This window comes from Falco cherrug, chromosome 7 (assembly GCF_023634085.1).
Source record: "Falco cherrug isolate bFalChe1 chromosome 7, bFalChe1.pri, whole genome shotgun sequence".
NCBI classification, from domain to species: Eukaryota; Metazoa; Chordata; class Aves; order Falconiformes; family Falconidae; genus Falco; species Falco cherrug.
In genome coordinates, this window is record NC_073703.1 from 51,960,693 (window position 1) to 51,981,056 (window position 20,364).

A 20,364-nucleotide genomic window follows, 5' to 3' on the forward strand; every position below is an offset into this window, starting at 1 on the left:
TATATTCTCAAGGTACTTCTACAGCAATTAGCCAAAACAAACCTACCCTCTAACTTTTCATTCCTCGTAGCTTTCAAACAGCTCCTTTTCAAAAATAAAGGCACAGCAAGATATTACCCTTCAGACACAATGCTGTAGACACCTTCCCCAAAATGAGATCCAGTTTTATATTATTTCAATTATGTATCATTTGAAAAGAGGCAGTTTAAACAAAACAAGTGGCCCTGAATGTCTCATACTTGGGAAGATACAGAAGCCCAGTCCACATCTGGGCCTGCATTTCAGAGCGCAAACTATAATAGGTCAAACCCACACAATGTCCAAACACACCCCCTGCCTCTGGGAAAGTTCAGATCCAGATTCAGATTTGAACTTTGCAGGTTGAACCAAGCCCTATGGTAATTACCGCTTAAATACCTGACTCACTTCTGTAAGTTATGCAAACTGTTCTGTGGGAGGAAAAAAAAAAGAAGAGAAAAAAAAAAAAAAGAAAAAAAAAGTCTTCCTAGTACTGCAGTATGGAAGAAAACGCATCTGAAAATTAAACCATTATGATTTACCACCTCGATGGCAAAACTCTTACAGATTTTGGTGCTAATGCAGAGACATAGATGTTATTCTAGGGACAAGTAGAAGCTCGAAGGTTCAGAGAATTAAGCTAAGCTGGTTGTGAACTGTCCAGTGACGAAAAATTTGCTTGAGTACTTGTTAAAAGTTGTTGCTTTCACCCACTCATAGAAATCTAGCATTTCAAGTATTTTTCCTCAGGTATACAGGCATGTTTCCAAACAGAAGACAAAGTGAGAACCTTAAAATAATTAAAGCACTCGCCTAATTCAAACTTGAGACTCACCCTTTGCTCTCCCCTTTCTTAAGCTAAGTTCCCAACTATAGTGCTATCAACTAATTTGGGAGGGCAGCAGGGAGCCACAAGTTTATGAGAACTCTCTTTTGTTCTAGCAAGTAATAAATGAGAGGTTCAAAACCTTGAAACCTGCGAAATAACATTTCTTGGTTTTCAGCCAGTTTCTCTCTAAATTGTGAACAGTAAACTGCACTCTTAACCAATTTTGCAGGCTTGGAGTTTTGGACAAGAAACAGCAGTATCTCCCAAGTAGCCCGGATACAGCAGTAATTCCAAACAGGGAACCTGCACACAGTTCTGCTGTTTTGAACTCAACTAGACTTTTCAGTTCATTTTTGGGCTGAAGTCCAACACAAAGATCATCTTTTTTTATCAAAGCAATTTTTCCATAAGAGATGGGCACAGAAGCAGATGATTTGATTTCAGTTTGGTTAATAGAGCATCTCTATTGCAAGGAAGATGTTGGATGGAGAAGACCCGTAACTACGCATAGGTTTGCCTTATGCAGTTTTACAGTTTTCAGGCTCCACAGTTAAATTCCTAACCAAAAGGCAAGACGGGTCTCTTCAAAGATGTGGAAGTAATAGGAAAATAAATGCCCAAGGCCAGATTTGAACTTTATTTGCTAAAAAGGAGAAGCAGGTAGTAAAGGTCAGGTTAGTTTGAGATCATCTGCAGTTTAAAGTTGCACAAAAAGCTTTATTTTCATCAAAGTGGAATCACTCTCAAGCTGAGGGCATTGTCATGTCCGCTCCCCATCCCCCCCCACCCCATCTTCAGAGGCTTGTTATTCCCACCTTCCCCAAACAATCCCCACCGCAGTTTCATTCGTGAAGCCAGACAGAAATCACACGGTGCTGTATGACTTAGAAATACATGCTGTTGTCATCAGTCCTGACCTAACTTTAGTTATGTCCCTACCCCAAAGAGAATGGCAACTAGCTTGACAATGGTTTTATTCGTCTTAAGTCAAAACCTTCAATTCACTCCCAGAGTGGCTCAAATTGCCAGGAGAAGAAAGAAAGAAAGAAAGAAAGAAAGAAAGAAAGAAAGAAAGAAAGAAAGAAAGAAAGAAAGAAAGAAAGAAAGAAAGAAAGAAAGAAAGAAAGAAAGAAAGAAAGAAAAAGGGAAAAAGCTTATAAGAACCTGCTTATCATCCTTTAAAAGACTCTTGAGGGAGCTTCTAAGATGGCAAGTCACACATTTTTGTTAATCTACCATTTCCACTATACCAGGTTTGACCATTTCTCCCTTTGAACAGAGTTTCTCCCCCCCCCCCATAGATAAAGTGTCATCATTCTTCGGAATAAGGTAGTATTACTCTAGTATTGCTGCATCCTTTCTATCCTGCTGCTGTTCTTGCCACCCTGCTGAGATAATAATCAAAAAGTCATTTCTGTATAAACTATGCAATACTTTTATCTAGAAAAATGAGCGTATTCCAGATTCCACAGTGTCAGAGTCCATCCTCCTTTGTATCGTTCAGATAGCAGCAGGGACAACACTAAAATCCCTCTTTGGCCTGAAGTCCATTGGCCCCACTGTACAGCTTGCCTAGAAACACTACACAAACGCCATACATTTACACATAAACCTGTTTATTTCACAGCAGATAATTTCAGAACACAGTATTTTACAGCACACAAGCTGTGAGCCCATCCTCACCAGCCACACAAACATGGTTAAAAAACCAAAACACTCATTGAACTACTTGTTGAAGAATGAGAAGTGAAGCAAAGCTCAGAGCCCCAGCTCAGTTTCCAGGCTCTGCTTTGGTCATCTGGTAGTTTTCAGGCAGGATCACCACCTGCATATTGTAGCAGACTAATGTTTCACAGCTTCTAGCAATGTTCTGCACAGTTAAAGATGAGAACCTGTGACCACCACTGAGCATGGCTATTTTCCTTATGTATTAGCAGTAATTTCAGTGGCATAAAAAAACTCAGCTACAACGATACACTGGAAGGCTATTGGAATACCTTCAAACCTAAAAAACTCATATAGGTTGCAGAAGGAGGCTCCCTATAGAAGTAGAGAATATTTTTCATTCAGCTGCATGCGTAGTTGTCCTTCAAAAGTCAAATATCCCCCTACTGATACAGACACGCATACTCAATTTGAAACAGAGGGTAGCTAAAGGAACCAAGGGGTTCTGGATGGGACTTTTGGGATTGGACATAACACATAGCATCAAAAACTACCTGTTACCAAAAATTGTGACTACTTGATGCTTGCTGAAAAATCATGACATATTTCCTAGTGGACAATGGCAGCTGGCTGTGGGCATGGCACTCAGTTTCAACACGGAGCCTCCAAGGCTCATTTTGACCAGCAGATACCTTCACAGGTCAACTGGTGTAGAAAAGCCGTGCTGTGGTAAATGCAAGCCAGCAACTATATGGCTGTAAATCCAGCACTTCCCTTTTGCTCTAGAGGAAAGAATCAAGGTAATGAAAAGTAGAGGAAGAATAGGAATAACCTTATTCTTCAGGGAGATAAGCAATTGAAAGGAAATAAAACAGCTGTAATAAACAGTGAATAAAGAAGAATTAGGCCCTGCATCTGTGTAACAAAAGTTGTATCTAAAGTGCATATCAATATTGGTTACAATGAAATTATTTGGAAAAGGTCATGCAAATCCACAGAAGGGATGTTAGGCCATCTTGTCCCAAGAAGAAGCAGAGCCCATAGTAAAAAAGGGAGAAAAGGGAGGCAAGTCAGAAGAGGCAGTGTGGTACGTGGCTGCTCCAGACAACGCTTCCCCTGTGAAGCTTAGTGCCAGGGGAGAGGACAGGCAGAACACAGGAAAACACAGCAGCAATATTATAAGGGCTGGGTAAATCACAGTCCCCCTTCAGCAAGAGTTGGGGTTCACATTATTAGGAATGTTTGTTGGGGGTTTTTTTCCAGAGCAGAAACAAACTTCAAAGTGTCAGTGTTACTTAGACTCTGGAGTGATGAGATCAAGGAATCGGCAATAGCCAGCACTGAGAAAGCTTAAAAATAGATCGAAGGAGAAGTGGAGGAAGAGAGCCTTATTTTTTTTATAGCTTCCTACTTGGTGGAAACATACATTTTTATCTTACCCTGTAAGCACTAGAAGTATGATAGATACTGCAGGATTTTAAACCACAGTATCTTAATTTTGAACCATCTTCCATTTGGCTCACTGCCTTGAGTGACATTTGAAATAAAACAGGGAGCAAAAAAGTTTCCGCAAAAGAAATATTTCACTTAAGACACCATATCTCATAGCAAGATTTTGGCACCTGACATCATCCCAGACTTGGAGAGAAGTTTGCAGGAAGTTCTATAGCATTGTCAACAGCTGCCTGATCACTGCTGGCAAAAGCAACAACCACCGTAGGACTGTTTAGTTTAGCCTCTCTCATTTGATTCTACCTACAATATCACGTCATCTTCTTCCAGAAGCCTCTGCTTTGATGTGAAGTATTCCCTGTTTCCCCCTCAACACACATACACCATCCTTGACTACCTCTCCCAAAAGGCTGCTCAGAGTCCACAATCAACTCCACCTTGTTGCTTCTAGGCTGTGTAAAAGGCCAGATACTTGCAGCTGTAGAAAGGGGAGCACATCTGAAAAATCCCACAAGGTTATTTGATTCTGATATTAGACTGCTTTGCTGAACAAGGAAAAAAATTAGCAATTGTTATGTTATGCAAGCTTCATATGAGTAATGATCAGATCCCTAGCTTTGGGAATGTTTTAGAAGCTACCTGAAATATATGGTGGCCTGGGGCAAGGGGCATGAAGGGTGTGATTGGAATTTCACCATCTCTCTTCCCTGTCTCCGCAACATCACACACTTTCCCTTTCACTCCTCTCCTTCCAGCTCTGGTCTCTTCAAGGTAAAGACTCTATAAACTCCCCCACATCTTCAAGGAGTATGGCCTGTAAGTGGGGGGTGGAGACGGCAGCAAATTTCCCAGATCAATGGCCATTTGAAATTCAGACATATGGCTGAAGCCCTACAGCTGCATGTGTTAATTACCACACGTGTCCCCTGTAAAGCAGTCTGTTAAACACAAAAAGAAAACAGAAGAGAAAAAAGCCATTCCAAGGGATTAAGTAAATAGTCTAAATTTTTGACCCTGCTCCCCCAGACACATGGCCATGTATAAGAACACAAGCTCCCTTCCTTTCTTACGACACCTGCATGCTGAGGAAGCATAAGACCCCTTCCACCCCAAGCCACGTGCATTGAACCTACCTCAAAGTGTACTTTCCCCTTCCAGCTCCCCCCTCCTCCTGCCCAGCCTCTTCTCTCACCAGCCCCTCTCCCTTTCTCCTTTAGAGGACTAATTCCTGGCTGACAACCAGACTAGTCCTGGGCTTACAATACGCCTTTTCATTTCCTCACAGGCAAAGAGAATGGATACCTCGCTGCTACGTCTGTAGTGCATGTGTGCAAATGAGGGAAAGGGGAAAAAAAACCTGTATTTTTTTCACTGCTTGTTTCTGTAGGTTCCACCACCACACCACCCACCCCCCCCAAATCAGAGTAGAGGTTCAGGGCTTTAGTGAGTGAGCACAACTCTGCTCTCTAACTATATTGCCCCAGCTAGTTCACCCCAGGATCTGGATTTAGTCTAAAGGATTTTTTTGTATTTGATTATGAAATTGAAGAATAGTTTTCCTACATGAAGGAATAGGCAGGGTAACAGAGTAGCGCTGGAAGGACCTCCAAAGGATCTAATGTGCTTCAGAAAGAAATCTGTATGTATAAAACAAAGCACGTCTCAAAATTATATACAATGTACTAGTGACACCACATTCTCAAAATAAAAGTATTTTTATTTTAAAAGGAGGAAGGTCATTCCTCAAAGATGCCTTATAGACTGCCAGACATCTACAGATTGACTGTTCAAAACGAGCCCAAGACAATTGATCTTAAGAACTATCATCATTTAAAGGCATATTTGTGAGCAGCTGAATAGTCAAGATGAAACTTGTCAAGTCCTTACACTTGCAAACTGCTTTGCTGCAGCACTAAAAGTCTCATCAGAATCTGAGCACAGCGACATCTAATAAAAGACAGACATAGCGCACAGTAATTCAGTCTGTCAGGAAAACTTCTCCAGTCCCTAGCATTCATCAAAGCATTCTGCAATACATGTCCCTTGCTGTCAACATAAAACAAAAACCCAGATGACTGTATGGAGGGAAGCCATTATTCCAGATAGATCTGTTCTAAAGTAGCTTTGATTCCCATAGGTGTGGTCTCAGGAACTCAAACAAACATCGTGGTTGCCTCTTCAGCTTCCCCCCTACCTTACTTACCAGCACACATGCTCTGTATGCGTTCAAGCTTTGCCATCACAATTTTACAGTTTCTCTCTTACAGAGAAATCCTGGCAGAGCTCACAGAGCAAAGGACTTGAAAGGAAAGTACTTCCAATCCCTCAGCTGAACCCCTGCACCCAGGACAAAGTATGTTTCCTGGTGCATTATGCTGATTTGAAAGAAAATGACACAAAAACATTAAGATGCCTAGATTCTCCTGCAGGATGCAAATAAACAAAATAGGGTCATGTTAGGCTGCTACAAGAAAACAACTTCTAGCTTCACTTAACTGCAAACCCAGCAATTTCTCCAATTCATCCTCGGGTTTATTTTTAAGAAACAGCTACAGAAGACAGGAAGTCTACTAGGACTATTAATTTCAAAGTTATAATGATGCTGTTTTTAAAGATCTAAAGAAATACATAGTGTAATAGTGTAACGTCTTGGCATGCTGATCTAGACACTGAAAGAGCATGGGAAGAATTTTAACAACTCTTTAAAAAAGAAAAGGTGTTGAGGCCACATAGCTACAAAGTATTTAAATGACAAAAACAACCTACAGACCCCCAGAACAATTCCATTTCTCTGCACGCTGTAATTGGTCAGACACCAGAAATCTGTGTATAGCACATAAACAGTTAATAATACCTTAACAGATGTGGCTTAATCAATTGTTAGCCTGCTTATTAGATTTACTCACCAGGCTGCTCAATACTATGACTTAATCATTTAAAAACCTTTACAGCTGTCCTTAAGTCATTACAGACATGAGTAGTCTGTAGATTGCTATAATAACACTTGTAAACTACAATTTTATTAAGTCATATTATATAGACTAACCTACCGATTAGAACTGTTGCTTTATAGATGAAAGCAGAATTCTTGCATTATATCAAACAAAATATACCTTAAAACAGAATTTGCCTTCTGCTGAAACTTGCCAATGAAACTTTCTTCAGTCTCAAATTTGATACATATGTTCTGAGGCCCACAAAAAAAACGTCTTAATGAAAACTAAACAATTTCAGACAAGTCAGTGATGAGGGGACCCAAAAGGATTGGTCTTAATTGTACTGTTTATGTAGCAAATTTGGGGTTGAATTTTTCTTCTAGACCTTAATATTTCTAAAATCTGTTTGATTTATGACTATCTCTAAGTGTTTCTTACAATACTGCACTACTCTGGAAAGTGACTCGGTATACGCAGTTTTGTAAAATTACATTCCTCTGTTCTCACAAAAAATGATCACAAGTCCTGACTAAAAGCTGGGTTCTCTCTGTCTTACAAAATCTGTAAATAATGGCAAACTACAATCCGCCATACCTGTGAAAATCACTTTCTTCCTACAGTTACATTTAACTGGAATTTAATAAACAATTTTGTAGATTATGTACAGTATAGGATTAGCAATAGGAACCAGAGTTCTGAATATCTATAATCAGTAGGTTCTCCAGTTTGAAGTAATGATATTTTTATAGTACAGAAGCAAACTTCAATTCCACCACTAAGTTTGCTTGGAAATATAAATATGAGCTAACCAAAATCCTACGTGCTACAAATCCCATCAACAGCATTTTTTTTAATTCACAGACCACTCAGGCTTTTGCAGGACAGTGGTTTTGTTGCATTAATCTCTCCCAGTTACTTCTCAGTCACCTGAGGTTTTATCCCCGTTTCATGAAAAGCAGCACACAATCATGTTTCTCCCAGAGATGATTTCCTGCCCCCTGTTAAATTTTATCAGGACAGACTGCGAAGCTGTCACCATCAGCATGTGGTGGGACAACGAAGCTTTTGCACACCCAGAGGACTTGGAGCACAGCAAATCTGCTGCTTTCAGGAAGCAGACTTATTATATATGCATAGCACAGTCTGACTTTCCACATAGCAACACTATACACACAGCTCTGTCCAGAAGCATCAAAGAGTATGTGCACACTTCTGGGTAAAATATACACATGTACACGAAAAGACCTGACAGACAGTTGTCAGCGCTAGTCTAGGAATACTACGTGACAAAGTTAAACAGTTCAGAAAGTAATTTTTGCATGGAAATACTCCCTCATCCAGACTTATAAACTAGTATATTACTTATTTTAAAATAAGTACATAACAGATGCAGAAGAATTTTTTGGGTAGCACTGTGGGCTTAGTACCTCCTAACGTTCTGCAAGAAATTCATCATAAAATGATGCTCACCAGCTAGAACCATCACTTGAAGACATACTGCCCCAGTAAATTTATATTTCTTACACCTTACTGACAAAGGCCAAACAATATTTCTCTATCTTTCCTGTACCCTCCACAAGCTGCTAAGAATATGACAGAGCTTTTTCTCAGTATTTATAAGGCTGGAGAGGCAGGAAAAACTGGGCACTTGAGGCTTGGTTTGTGTAACAGTACAGCTCTGTTTCAGATTTGATCAGTATCCGGTTAACTCCAGAAAGAACTAGAGAAGACAAAAACCAAAGTCCCAGTCTCAGGTTTTGGTCACACTTCAACTTGATGATTTTGTCAAGATATTATCTGTATTCTGAGACATAGGCTAATGTACTAACACCTGTGGAGGCAGCATGCTCCCCTCCCTGCAAGCTGACAGCAGGTGAATTAGTGCCAGCTGCACCTGACTTCTTACCACCAGCAGACAAAGCTTCCAGGTCTCCATGTACAAACGGTTCCATTTATCTATATCAGCACAAGCCATCCTCCACTTGGGTTTGCCCGAGGAGAACATTCATCCTTTACTGCTTAGTGTAATTACTGACTCAGACTAATGGCTCATTACTGATTCAAATTGCTTAGTCTACTGGCTGCATTAACATTTTCTAGAGGTAAGACCCATGGAAACAGCAGAAAGAGCACCACAGAATGGGCCAAGTTGCCCATGATTGCAGCAGAGAACTTCCCTGCAACGAAGCCTGCCTTTAAGCCTGTTTCTCACAGTTAAACCCACAAAAAGGAACCCAATTCTAGATGTTTAATTGACAGGAATTTTAAATTGTTCATCTTGGGTTCCTCAAATTACTTCAGTGTTTTCTTGTAGGCTACAAACTCATTGGGCAAACTTTTCGCAACACCATACAAGAGTCATGTCTACATGTAACATAGTAAGTGTAAAACAAACTCAGCCCAGGCTTTGCCTTCTGTGGGGCCATCAAAACTTTCATTTCAGCAACATTACTGTACCCGCCCCAGGTTCAGCGAATTGCAGATGTTATTGCCACCTTTTGCAATAGGGGAAAAAGGCAAGTCAAAGCAGGTCTTGAACTTTACGCAGTGCAAGAGACTTTATAAAAGAAAAAGTTCATACCACTCAAGACTCTTCATGACTGACACTGACAGTTTATCCAGCCCATATTTACCCCATATACTTGCATCATTATTTAATCCCAGATTATAGAGCCAAGCTTCCTTTCCCATTTCCTTTATTCAGATGATTTAAAAATTGTATCAACAACACACACAACGCCCAGAATAGTTAACCACCACTAACAAACCACTATTCCCAGATATTTTTTTTCCCTCTTCACTCTCCCAATCTCTCCACTTCTAATTCACTCAGTTTCTAGTTTTAAGAAGGAAGACCAAGTGACTTTATGGAGATAAGCAGTGACACGGCTGCTTTTTACATTCCTCTGTCTCCCAGTGAGCCCACTTTTTAAAACCTGCTTGGTGACTGTGAAAGACACTACTCATAGCTGCAATATGCCAAATCTGTAGCTTTGAGCTCCTAAGCCCCAGCATTCCTCAGATAAAGAAAATAAGGTTTTGTTTTGTTTCATGTTTGCTTGTTTTGTTTCAAATGTGTGGCGCAATTTCCCTTTGGCTAGGAAGGAACATTCTGCATTCTTTAGGCAGGGAAGAAATCCAGTCATGTTGGCTCCAAGGATGCCTTTCACTGCTTCTTAAAACATTAACAGCCTCACAGTATGAGAGAGGGGGGAGATCCAGCTCTCTAGGGGACAGTATGAATCTTCCAAGTCTCTCTGGCCTTTCAAATGAAGCAGCAACTGCAGTAAATTAGGGCAAGAAGCTCCTTACAAGAAAGGATAGTACAAGGAACATGTCAGAATAAGGAACAGACAGCAACAGAGATTGGCAGGTTCTGGATATCCTAATCCCAACCAAGAGTAACTGCATACTCTAACAAAGGTCCTGGAAACTTGCTCTTCACTTACAGGATGAATTTGGCATAGAAAGGACAGTGGTAAATGTCTGAGCTGCAAAGTCCACACACTGAGTATGTCCTGGACAGCCTGGGTTTCCATTCCACCTCAGATGAACACGCCTCCATCTCGCTGGGCCTTCCAGCAACAGAGCACTTCTCAGACACAGAACAAATCATTATAGCTATTTCAAAATTCTACATTTAGTGCCAATTTAATTTGATTTAAATTACCTTACAGGGCAAATCATATGAGTAACTGGCATTGCATCATACAGCAATAGCAGCAATGTAAACATGGGCAACCAGAGCACGGGATTCAAAAATAAAAAGGATTTCTTGCCAGCACTCTTGCCTGTTCTCTGCATAAAGCTCCACAGAACCACTTACGGAGCTACATGCCAAGCCATGTGACCATAAAGCCATTACATTTTCTTTTCCACAGTAGTGACAGAACCTGTGAGTGGAATCACGTTACCTCACATCTTCTGGTGACTCCATCGTACCTATTGACCCCCAGAAATTAGGGCTAAACAGGATGGAAACATTTGGAGGAGAGTTATTACCAATAACCAGTCTTCTTCTCTTACCAGCATTAATTCATCTCTTCTAAAGGAGAGCTAACGTGCTAATAAAGCCTTCATTTATTACCCAAAAGCTTAAGCCTACCCATCTGCACTGTTTCTAAGGCAGAGCAGCCTCCATCCAAAAAACTATTTTGCCCTGAAGACTTTAAACTTTGTGTGATGCTGGTGCCTTTTATTAGCTCCATATTTTACATTCCTGTATGAATGGGAGAAAAGAAATCACTTTTGAGAGTCTTAGTTTTTCCTTTTCTTCCCGAAAGTGCCTATTCCATGCCAGATAATACTCTTTCACTCAGAGACCCTAATTCAGGGATGGAAAGAGGACTCTGCTTTGCAGTGGGAAAAAGCCAAAAGCTCCCAAGTCAGGTGACAGCTGCCCAGAGTGATGTCAGAAGTTTCAAAGCTGTGCCTCTATAACAGAAAGGTCAACACTGACTCAGTTCCTGCTGGACCCCTCCTCATCCTGCCCTTTTTGTCTTCTTGCAAAGGGCAATCTTTGCAAAAAGTCTGAACACTCAGCTAGAATGGATGGTTACATGCACACTGGCTAGCCACCAGTCTTCAGAGAAGCCAGACCTCCAACAGCCACCTTCCTGCAAGGCAGCCAGGCTGTTCTTGGTTCCAACTTGCTTACAAGAGCTGATACTGGAGTTCTGAATCAGGGTAACTTAAGTCAAGAAAAAACACTGGTAAGAAAGACAAATTCATTTTTAGATTAGGCATTCATCACTAGCCAAACCACCAAATTTTAAACCAAATTATTTCAGCTTCTAAAAACCCTCTTGATTTTGAAAGACGACTTTAACAATTGCTCACAAGTATCTTTCTAACATGATGGACAAAGGTCGAAGTGGCTTGTGCAGGGGCTTCCAACAGATATGAACACATTCAGAATTGGAGGGGACAGCAAGCTGACATGATTGTTCAAAGCATGCTGGCCCAAAGGGAAACATTTCCCTTTTCTTGACAGGTACTCCATAGATGTTTCTGCAGCCATGTGACCAAGTGTACGCTGTTCTTGAAACAGGCAGCCTCCAAGGAGAATCAATTTATATTACAAGTTTTAGATTAATTCATCCCATTTACAGTTCCCTTTTTTGCATGTTCCAACCTTAGAGTTAATAAAGGGAGTGAAGTGGGAAAAACAAGTTCAGATGTTTACCCCTTTTGCTCCTGTTTCTTATGAAATCCAGTGTCAGCTGTTTCCAATTCTAGAACAAACCAGGACCAGTCAGGTAGGAAGCCTACATACAACCCCCACTCACAAATAATGCAGATTTCAAGAGCAACTGGAGTTGCTTGCACTTCAGGCTAGACTAGCGATGACTGCATTAAGAGAAAGATAACAATGCATACAGATGCCGATTACACATTAACACAATTACAGGTTTACAGAGACATAACCTTGTCTAAAATAAGAAGTAGGCTTCAGCATTCAGTTTTAACTAAGCAGTTTTCTTTGCATCGTTGTTTTCCTAAGCTACTGTACACAAGCGATAGGCTGGAGAGCAGATATACTCAAAATGCATCACTGCTTGGAACGCAGCAATCTCTAATTCCTGTTAAGTGTTTTCAGGACTGAATTGGCAGTCCCAGCATGGAAGATGATCTTCAAATTAAATGTTGGTGTCAAGGTAGGCATTTTCCTGTATTTTGAAGTGTCAGGAATAATTGGTTTAGAGAGCAGTAAAAATCCTGCATCAGATTATCAAAACAGGAATTTCTCCTAGGAAACAGCCTTCATCCTCACCGGCAGGAATTGAGGATGCATTCAGTGCTGTAGTAAGGAGTCAAACTCAAAAGTTGACTCCGGAGGTGGGGGTAGAGGGGAGCATGACTGAAAATCAGGGTGTGGAGAAGGTCTGAAGACAAATTTGACTACTCCTCGATGTATACTTCAGCGGTCACCCCTCCCAAGACTATTTCAATGAATGCAAATCAGAGGACACAGGTAAGGAATACACACAGGAGAAGAACAACAACACATCTAGTGCCTTGCTCAGGAAAGACAAGGACCAAAGAAAGGAGTGTAAAGGAGGACATACACCAAATGCACAAAACAGTGAGGTTTCCAAGCATGGCTAGGGTTTAATCCAGCACTGCTCCAGCTGGCCAGAGGGTTTTATGCTCTGTTAAAAATACCACCTTTCAACGCATATAAAGTCACAACCACGACATTGGCACTCCTGACATCCAGTGTACTAGTCATATTGACAGCCTTCCTAATCTCTAGGGATTTTACTGAGAAACACTCAGTAGTTAACTTCAAGGTGAACAAGCAGAGGTTATTCTGTGCCAGCCGCCCCTCTGGGAAGCTCTGCTTTCACATATGACATCTTAGCTGATAAGCACAGAGCACACCATTTTGTACTCCACAGGGTGGTACATGAACAGACTGTCATCTTATTCCTCCTGCTGCAGGGGGAGGTCCAAAGGTACATAAGCCTCCTGCACACCAAGCTGGTTAAGAACCCAGGTTTGAGTTATCTCAAGGGACTTGGCTGGGCAGCTGCTATTACAAAAGACGTTGCTGAAGCACAGGACTCCACTCACCTTTCCTTCCCGAATTACCCTGGCTTGATGGCTTATCAGTTACAGAACCTAAAGGGGAGGAAAAATAAATTAAAAAAAAAAAAAAAAAGACATCTATTTAGATGCTGCATGATCACACAGAACACATAACATCACATTAATACAGCCATATCTCAACCCACAAAGTGTCTGTTTCACTTCCCAACAGCTCAGTTTAGGATTCAGAGGGGCTGTGGCTTCAACCAGCATAAGGAAGTTTTATGTGTTAAGATGTTAAATCAGGATGAGGGTAGACAAGAAATCTTTAGTAGCTGGATCTAGCAATTTGAAAGAGCTCAGTAGAGCAGTGTGCTAGTAAGAAACCTGGAATAAATCCAAGGGCAAAAAGGAAAGATCAGTAAGAGTCACTTTTGTTTGCAAATGTCAGGAAGAACAAATCAAAAACAGGTGGGAATGCAAGGGCAGTATTTTAAAGGAAAGGGATTAAGTGGGACAACTTGCAGAAAATGTATTTCAACCAACCCCTGAACATCCCCAGCTGTTTGAAAAGGGACACTGACAAGATCCAGCATGTACTTGAATAGAACACATCCTGGGTTTTTTAATATAACTTAGATCTTAACATAATATATATGATTCTACACTTTCTGCAGTTCACTTTAGAGCATCATCACACAGTTTTCCACTGAAACTTGAACTGATAATAAAAGGGTTTTTTAACAAGTCCATTACTAAGGTGCATATTAAAAAAAAAAAATCTATGACAAGACACCTTTTTTTTCCAGAAAAGCTTTATTCACAAGAAACTGATTCTTCTGTGCACCATTACTGAACAGATCCAGTGATTACTGATCCTTCCAGGAAACATGGATCAAAAGTCAGCTCCAAAGGAGGCAGCTCCAACAGGCTCAAGAGTCTTGTGAAGAAAACCCTAAACAAACTCTATCGTCCAGACACTTTCACTCACAGATCAGTTCATCACAGATCTACTACTGAATTACAAGTAAGAAGCACATACTCAATATTAGTCATCATAGGCCTAACATCTGTGTGTCCTACAATGCACCATGACTTTGCTTTCCTGGTAACATGATTTTATGAACAGCTCAAGACTAAACAAACACATCAGCAAAACTCTAAACCAAGCCCTACCAAAATCATATACTGGGAACTGTGGAAGAAAGCCATATTCTAAGATTTAAGCCAAATTACCATAGCATTTCATCTTACACTAAAAAAGGGTATTAGTCTCATTTTCTTTACATGTACCTGTGAAACACCAAGCATTCCCTCAAGCTACACTGACTCACTGCTTCTCAGAAAGTTCTCCCACTCAACTCAAACCCTCATGCAAGTTATTACTACAAAAACCTTACAGCCAAGAGTACGCTGAATAAGGTGAGAAGGATTAAAAAAGCCCAAAGGTTTGACTGCTGTCACGCTCCCACCTAAAGAGCAAACACTGCTAGGTGTGAAGGAAGAAATACATTAAACAGCCACGGGGTGCAGGTTGCAGAGCATGAAGCCAGAGACAGCAGCAGTGCCTATATAGTATCACTGAGCACATCAGAAACAGAAACAAACTCCTATGCTTGCTGTCTTTTCTTACTTATTATTTGGGGGGGGGGGGGGGGAGGGGCGGCATGGTGGGTAGCATGGGAGGCAGCACAATTCATATGTTTCCCCTGAATTCTCCCGAACAGCACGGAACAGCTTCCCACTCTTCCCTGGGCTTAGCGTGCTGCTGCCAGAGCAGCTCTGTTCACCGCCGCTGACCAGGCTCAACTGTTCACAGGTGATCAGGGCCGTACGAAAGTCTAGAGCCCACCCTCATCTCATTTGAGCCATGAGCTGCCATATTGAATGGTGGGGACAAAAAACAAACAGCATCACTCTGTTTTAAGTACAGAAAAGTATGGGTTTGGGCCCAGTAAACCACCAGGCGACAGAGCAGCATCAGGCTGAGTGCACAGAAGCACATCACTTAATAAATGCATGAGTAACAGCCTGGCTCTGGGCCTCCTTGTGAGCTGTGGTGCAAGCCCAGTGCTGTCCAGCCCCTTGAAATAAACACGGGGATCCTAGAACTGAACACCACGATCAGAAGACCCAAATTCCTTATAACAGCAGGACTCCAGATTTGGAGGCAAGCAGTCAACAACTACCAGCTTCTCACAGAACCACCATATCAAACTTTTAACTGAAGTCACTCTGAAGGCAAAATGACTCCATGGCCCACTAAATACAGCCCAAGAACCACTTCTTTAAAATACCATGGAAAAAAAGTTGTCCCATCTGTTACAAGTTTCTCTGGCTTTGGTGTACACAGCAACATTATGACTCTTGCCTTGGCTACCACAGCTGTTACTCAGCTGTTTTTTCTCCGTGAGCCTTGCAGGGAATGCCTGTACCCTAACTGCAGGATGGGCATGCCACAGTCCAAGCTCCCTTGCAGCTTCCAAAATGCCAGCAAGAACACAGGGAGACAGAAGCACAACTACAGTTGTTAAGTCAGGTAAATGGGCCAAGTCACCTGAAAAGATTAAGCACTCTCAACAGGACACATTCTTCCCAGCCCTCTTGGGTTATTAAATTAGTATTTGTTAAAGCCACTCCCACAGTACCTGAACATACAGGAGTTTTGTTCTGTACAGAAGAGCCGCTAATAGGCTTGCCATCAGGTGTCACACACCAGCAGTATCCAGTGTAGGTATGGCACTGCACCTGTTTAATAAAACAAAGAGCAGGCATTTCATTTCTCACTATCACCCACCACTTTTATTATAATCCAGCATCTTAGTGGAAGTTCCAGTCCAGGTGCATCACAAACACATGCTTCAGAGCGAGGATGTCACACAGAGGAGTGTCTGATACCATTATCTTTTCTTTCTCACCTCACCTCCCTCCCCAAATAAAGGTTATTTCTCCTACTCCAACTCCTTTAGCTGCAATTCAGGAGGCAAAAGAATTACTAGTCGTCAGCTGAGAACGCTTTAGTTTGGGGAAGCAACAGTTAAGTGTCAGCTCGTTCCACCCTCTGCTAAATCCCATTTACTATTTACCACTAAATAGCTGTCCCACTTCATCCCAGCTGGGATGTGAAAATGCCACCCTGGCCCAATTCCACAGCCACTGCTTGAAAACAGCATCTGTGGGCATTTCAAGAGCATTTTGTTCACTAAAACAGGCTGGAAAAAATGCAACACTGACTTGTTATGTTAACAAACCTTCTCCAGATAGATTTAAGCTCTCTCCTGTTACTATGTCAACCTAGGCAGTAGGAGCGAGATCCAACATGCTTGCTCTTCATATATTGACAAGGTCTTAAGAACATTTGATGGAGACTCTAATGAGCCAAAAGGTACACAGCGTAAGATTCATCTTGTTTAACTTTAAAGCTCTACTTCTGACCTGGACTTCTAGAGGTGCCCAATTCCTTCACCATGGAAGGATACCAGAATGAACTAGTTCAGATGAAGACCTCTAAAGGCAGAACAGAAAAATCTCAACCTAGCAAACTGGTCTTGGTAACATCTATGCAGACATTAGTTCAGTGGCACTATAGTTTCATCCAGCTTAACAGATCTGGTTACTCAGCTTCACAGAGTGGTCAGTATTTGGATGGAATTTGGGATGCCTTTGACTTCCCTTGAGAAAAAAAGTGAACGATCCCCCACTGTGGAATGGTACAGAAATGCATACGTTACTATATGCTAGAGATGGGTCCTTCAAATTTCTGAAAAACAAGCCACGAAATGAGATTACTTCAGAACCTGTCTTTTACTTCTAGATTGAATTCTGCTCATTCTCTCTTTTTCCAAAGAAGTTCACTGGAGCCAATTTCCCATTCCGGTCCTCTCCACACAGAAGAATGATGGGATGTTTGCACCATTCCCTTCATTAGGGATCCTTCAGACCTAAACCAGCCATTCTCCCTTGCTGACAGCTGGCTTCGATTCCCTAAGGTAGCAGAGTTTGTTCAGAGACTTAACGACAGTCTTTTTAAAAGGCTTTGAGTACCACATAAAACATGATCTAAGAGCAATTATAACGCGGTACCACGTGTTTATCTTTGGTTTCACTAAAGTGCAAATCAATCATTTTGCCTTGAGCAAATTCACTTTTAGCAGCCAAAATCAACAATACTCTCATGTACTCATGTTACTAAAGTCACTGTTGCTGCTATCTGCACATTTCCATCTTTATTCTCTCAATATATCACAAAATTAATTGCAAATTACTCAAAACCACTGTGAATATAATTAGCAATAATAAAATTGCAAGTATTTCTTATTGCTCAATATAATCAATTGCACATTCAAAATGAGTGTGATGGAACTGCTTGGGTTTCTGTGTTTAGCATTTATCCTTGCTGATCACACACACATTATTGCATTCCCAACAGTACAAGAAACTGTCTTTACATCTAAACATTAATTATAAAAATCCTACCCAGAGATAGAGACAAATTGCAGGATAGGGTCTTGAATTCATAGGGCAAAACCATTCCATGTTACATTAGAGAAAAAATCCAGCATACCCAACATTTAAGAAAATGCAAGTACTAGTGACTTGATATTCCTTCAGCCAAGCCTTCAGAAAATAACAAAGTACAAGGCAGAGGAGTCCAAAAAACACAGTGACATAAATTTAGGATAGATGCATTAACTAGGAGCACGTTATGCAACTCATCTCAGTTGAGACCTACCAATTACATACACTCATTTATGCAAGCCAAGCACTTTAAAAGCAAAGTAATTTTGTAAATAACTAAGCTAAGGAATGCTGGTCTTCCTTAGACTGGTAGGCCATGACCCTTTCTTACCCCTGCAAAAAAAAATAAAGTCTCAGATTGACAGCACTTTCACAACACCCGCATGTTCTGCAGCACCAAAGGGCTTTCCTACTATGCATAACAGCAGCAATCAAATCTCAGCCCTTATCCTAAAGGCCAGACAACTACCCAAGAAGAATGGACACTTCAGAAGCCTCAAAAACAACTGCAGTTGGCATTCCTGGACATCTTTGCGTTGAGAGATGCTACCTTTCATCATTTTATGTGACCAGGTCTCAGCATATTTAGGTGTCATAGCAACAGTGGTCTACAGCCTAGAGTTCGCAGCTTGCCAGGCTGAGAAAAAAAACCCCAGTATACTTTTCATCACTTACACAGCACTGGTACGACATTGAAAAAAAAAAATGTAGAAGCAATAACTGATCCAGTACTATTCCTACACTCCGCATGTAAACACAAACTCTGTAAAGTTTGTGTTCTGTCAACTATTCTAGAGCACCTGTAGTAAAGAATCTTGAAAATCATGGGGTTTACTTTAAATTTTTCCTATGAGTTTCCAATTACCTCAGGTTTGAGTTTTTGTTGCTTAATTTCATTTAAATCTTCTACCCAAAATTCAACCTCATTCTAATCCTACTCCCACAGTAGCAAGATTTTTAAATACTGTTATAATCAGAAGAGTAACTGTAAAAGTGACACTCGTTTACTGTACAGACCTAATCTTCAGTTACTGAGTTAATTTGGGCTCCACCAAAATACATGTTAGAAAAAGTGTGTTTGCCTTTTTTTGGCGCTCAGTCTTCTAAAGCTAAGCATTGTGTCAGAGAAAATACATTACCAATTTTATATACAAAAAACCTTGATTGCTAACCAATCTGCAGACACATAATGCTCAGCACTGGTGAGGCCACACCTCAAATACTGTGTCAGTTTTGGGCCCCTCGCTACAAGAAAGACATTAAGGTGCTGGAGCATCTTCAAAGAAGAGCAGCAAAGCTGCTGAAGGGTCTAGAGAGCAAGTCCTGTGAGGAGCAGCTGAGGGTTGGTTAGCCTGGAGAAAAGGAGTCTCAGGGGAGACCTTATCAGTCTCTACAACTACCTGCAGGGAGGTTGGAGTGAGGTGAGTGTTGGTCTCCTCTGTCAAGTAACAAGCAATAGGATGAGAGGAAACGGCCTCAAGTTGCACCAAGGGAGGTTTAGATTGGATATTAGGAAAAAATGTCTTCACTGGGTTGTCCAGCATTGGAACAGGCTGCCCAGGGGAGTGGTTGAGTCACCGTTCCTGGAGGTATTTAAAAGACGTGTAGATGCAGTGCTTAGGGACATGGTTTAGTGGTGAACTTGACAGTGCTAGATTAACAATTGGACTCTGTTATTTTAAAAGGTTTTTTCTCAGTCTAAATAATTGTATGATTACTGCTTGAAAGACACATGACAGAGTCTGACATATCAAATATACACCTACCCAACAGCAGAACATTTTAAGTTACATAATAGGAAACCAGAGAAATAAAACCTGCAAATCGCTTGAGGTCTTCCAACAGATTCCCCAGTAACATCTACACTTTAAAAAAAAAAAAAAATCCAACTGCTGCAAGCACCCAAATCCCTGATTGTGCAGGAGGACACCATTCCTATTTTTCATAAGTGAGAGATATGCCATCTCAACCGTGTCTCAACTGATGAATGAAAAGCATGAGGGACAAACCCAAAAACAAATGCTCTGCCACCACTGCCCAAATAAAGACTGTAGCAGTAGCTCCTCTGTTCCCCCCTGCCATTGTGATGCATGAAATCAAACAGTAGCTAACATACTAGCCACTGGCCACATGAATGGCCACCTGCTCTCAATCAAGTCCATTATGAAATGAAGTATGAAAACATTATAGTCACTGGCAGATGACTCTGCATCTTAATTTCTTGAGGGAGAAAGGAGCTGCTGTATGGGTTTCTTCATTATCTTACTGGCAATGCCAGAATCAGATTCCCAAGTAGACCAAACCTTCTCGCAACAAGCGAGCAGTATCATCCCTTTACAGCCATTTGACAAAGGAGGATCAAGTGGCTGTTTCAAAAAGATAAACTGGAAATGGGAAAGAACAAGGACAAAGCAG

The 20,364-nt window shown here is 41.1% G+C and overlaps 1 protein-coding gene across 5 annotated transcripts in view; it reads right to left on the bottom strand.

The window, feature by feature from the left end:
* The window catches only part of SMOC1 (SPARC related modular calcium binding 1), a 134,459-nt gene that overhangs the window by 55,725 nt on the left and 58,370 nt on the right, over positions 1-20,364 (bottom strand). For all 5 annotated transcript variants that reach the window (XM_055716778.1, XM_055716780.1, XM_055716779.1 and 2 more), the window contains exons 4-5: positions 16,080-16,179; positions 13,477-13,524 (exon numbers count right to left, since the gene is read on the bottom strand). In XM_055716778.1, the coding sequence (XP_055572753.1) occupies positions 13,477-13,524; positions 16,080-16,179 (148 nt within the window). The remainder of the gene's footprint in view (positions 1-13,476; positions 13,525-16,079; positions 16,180-20,364) is intronic.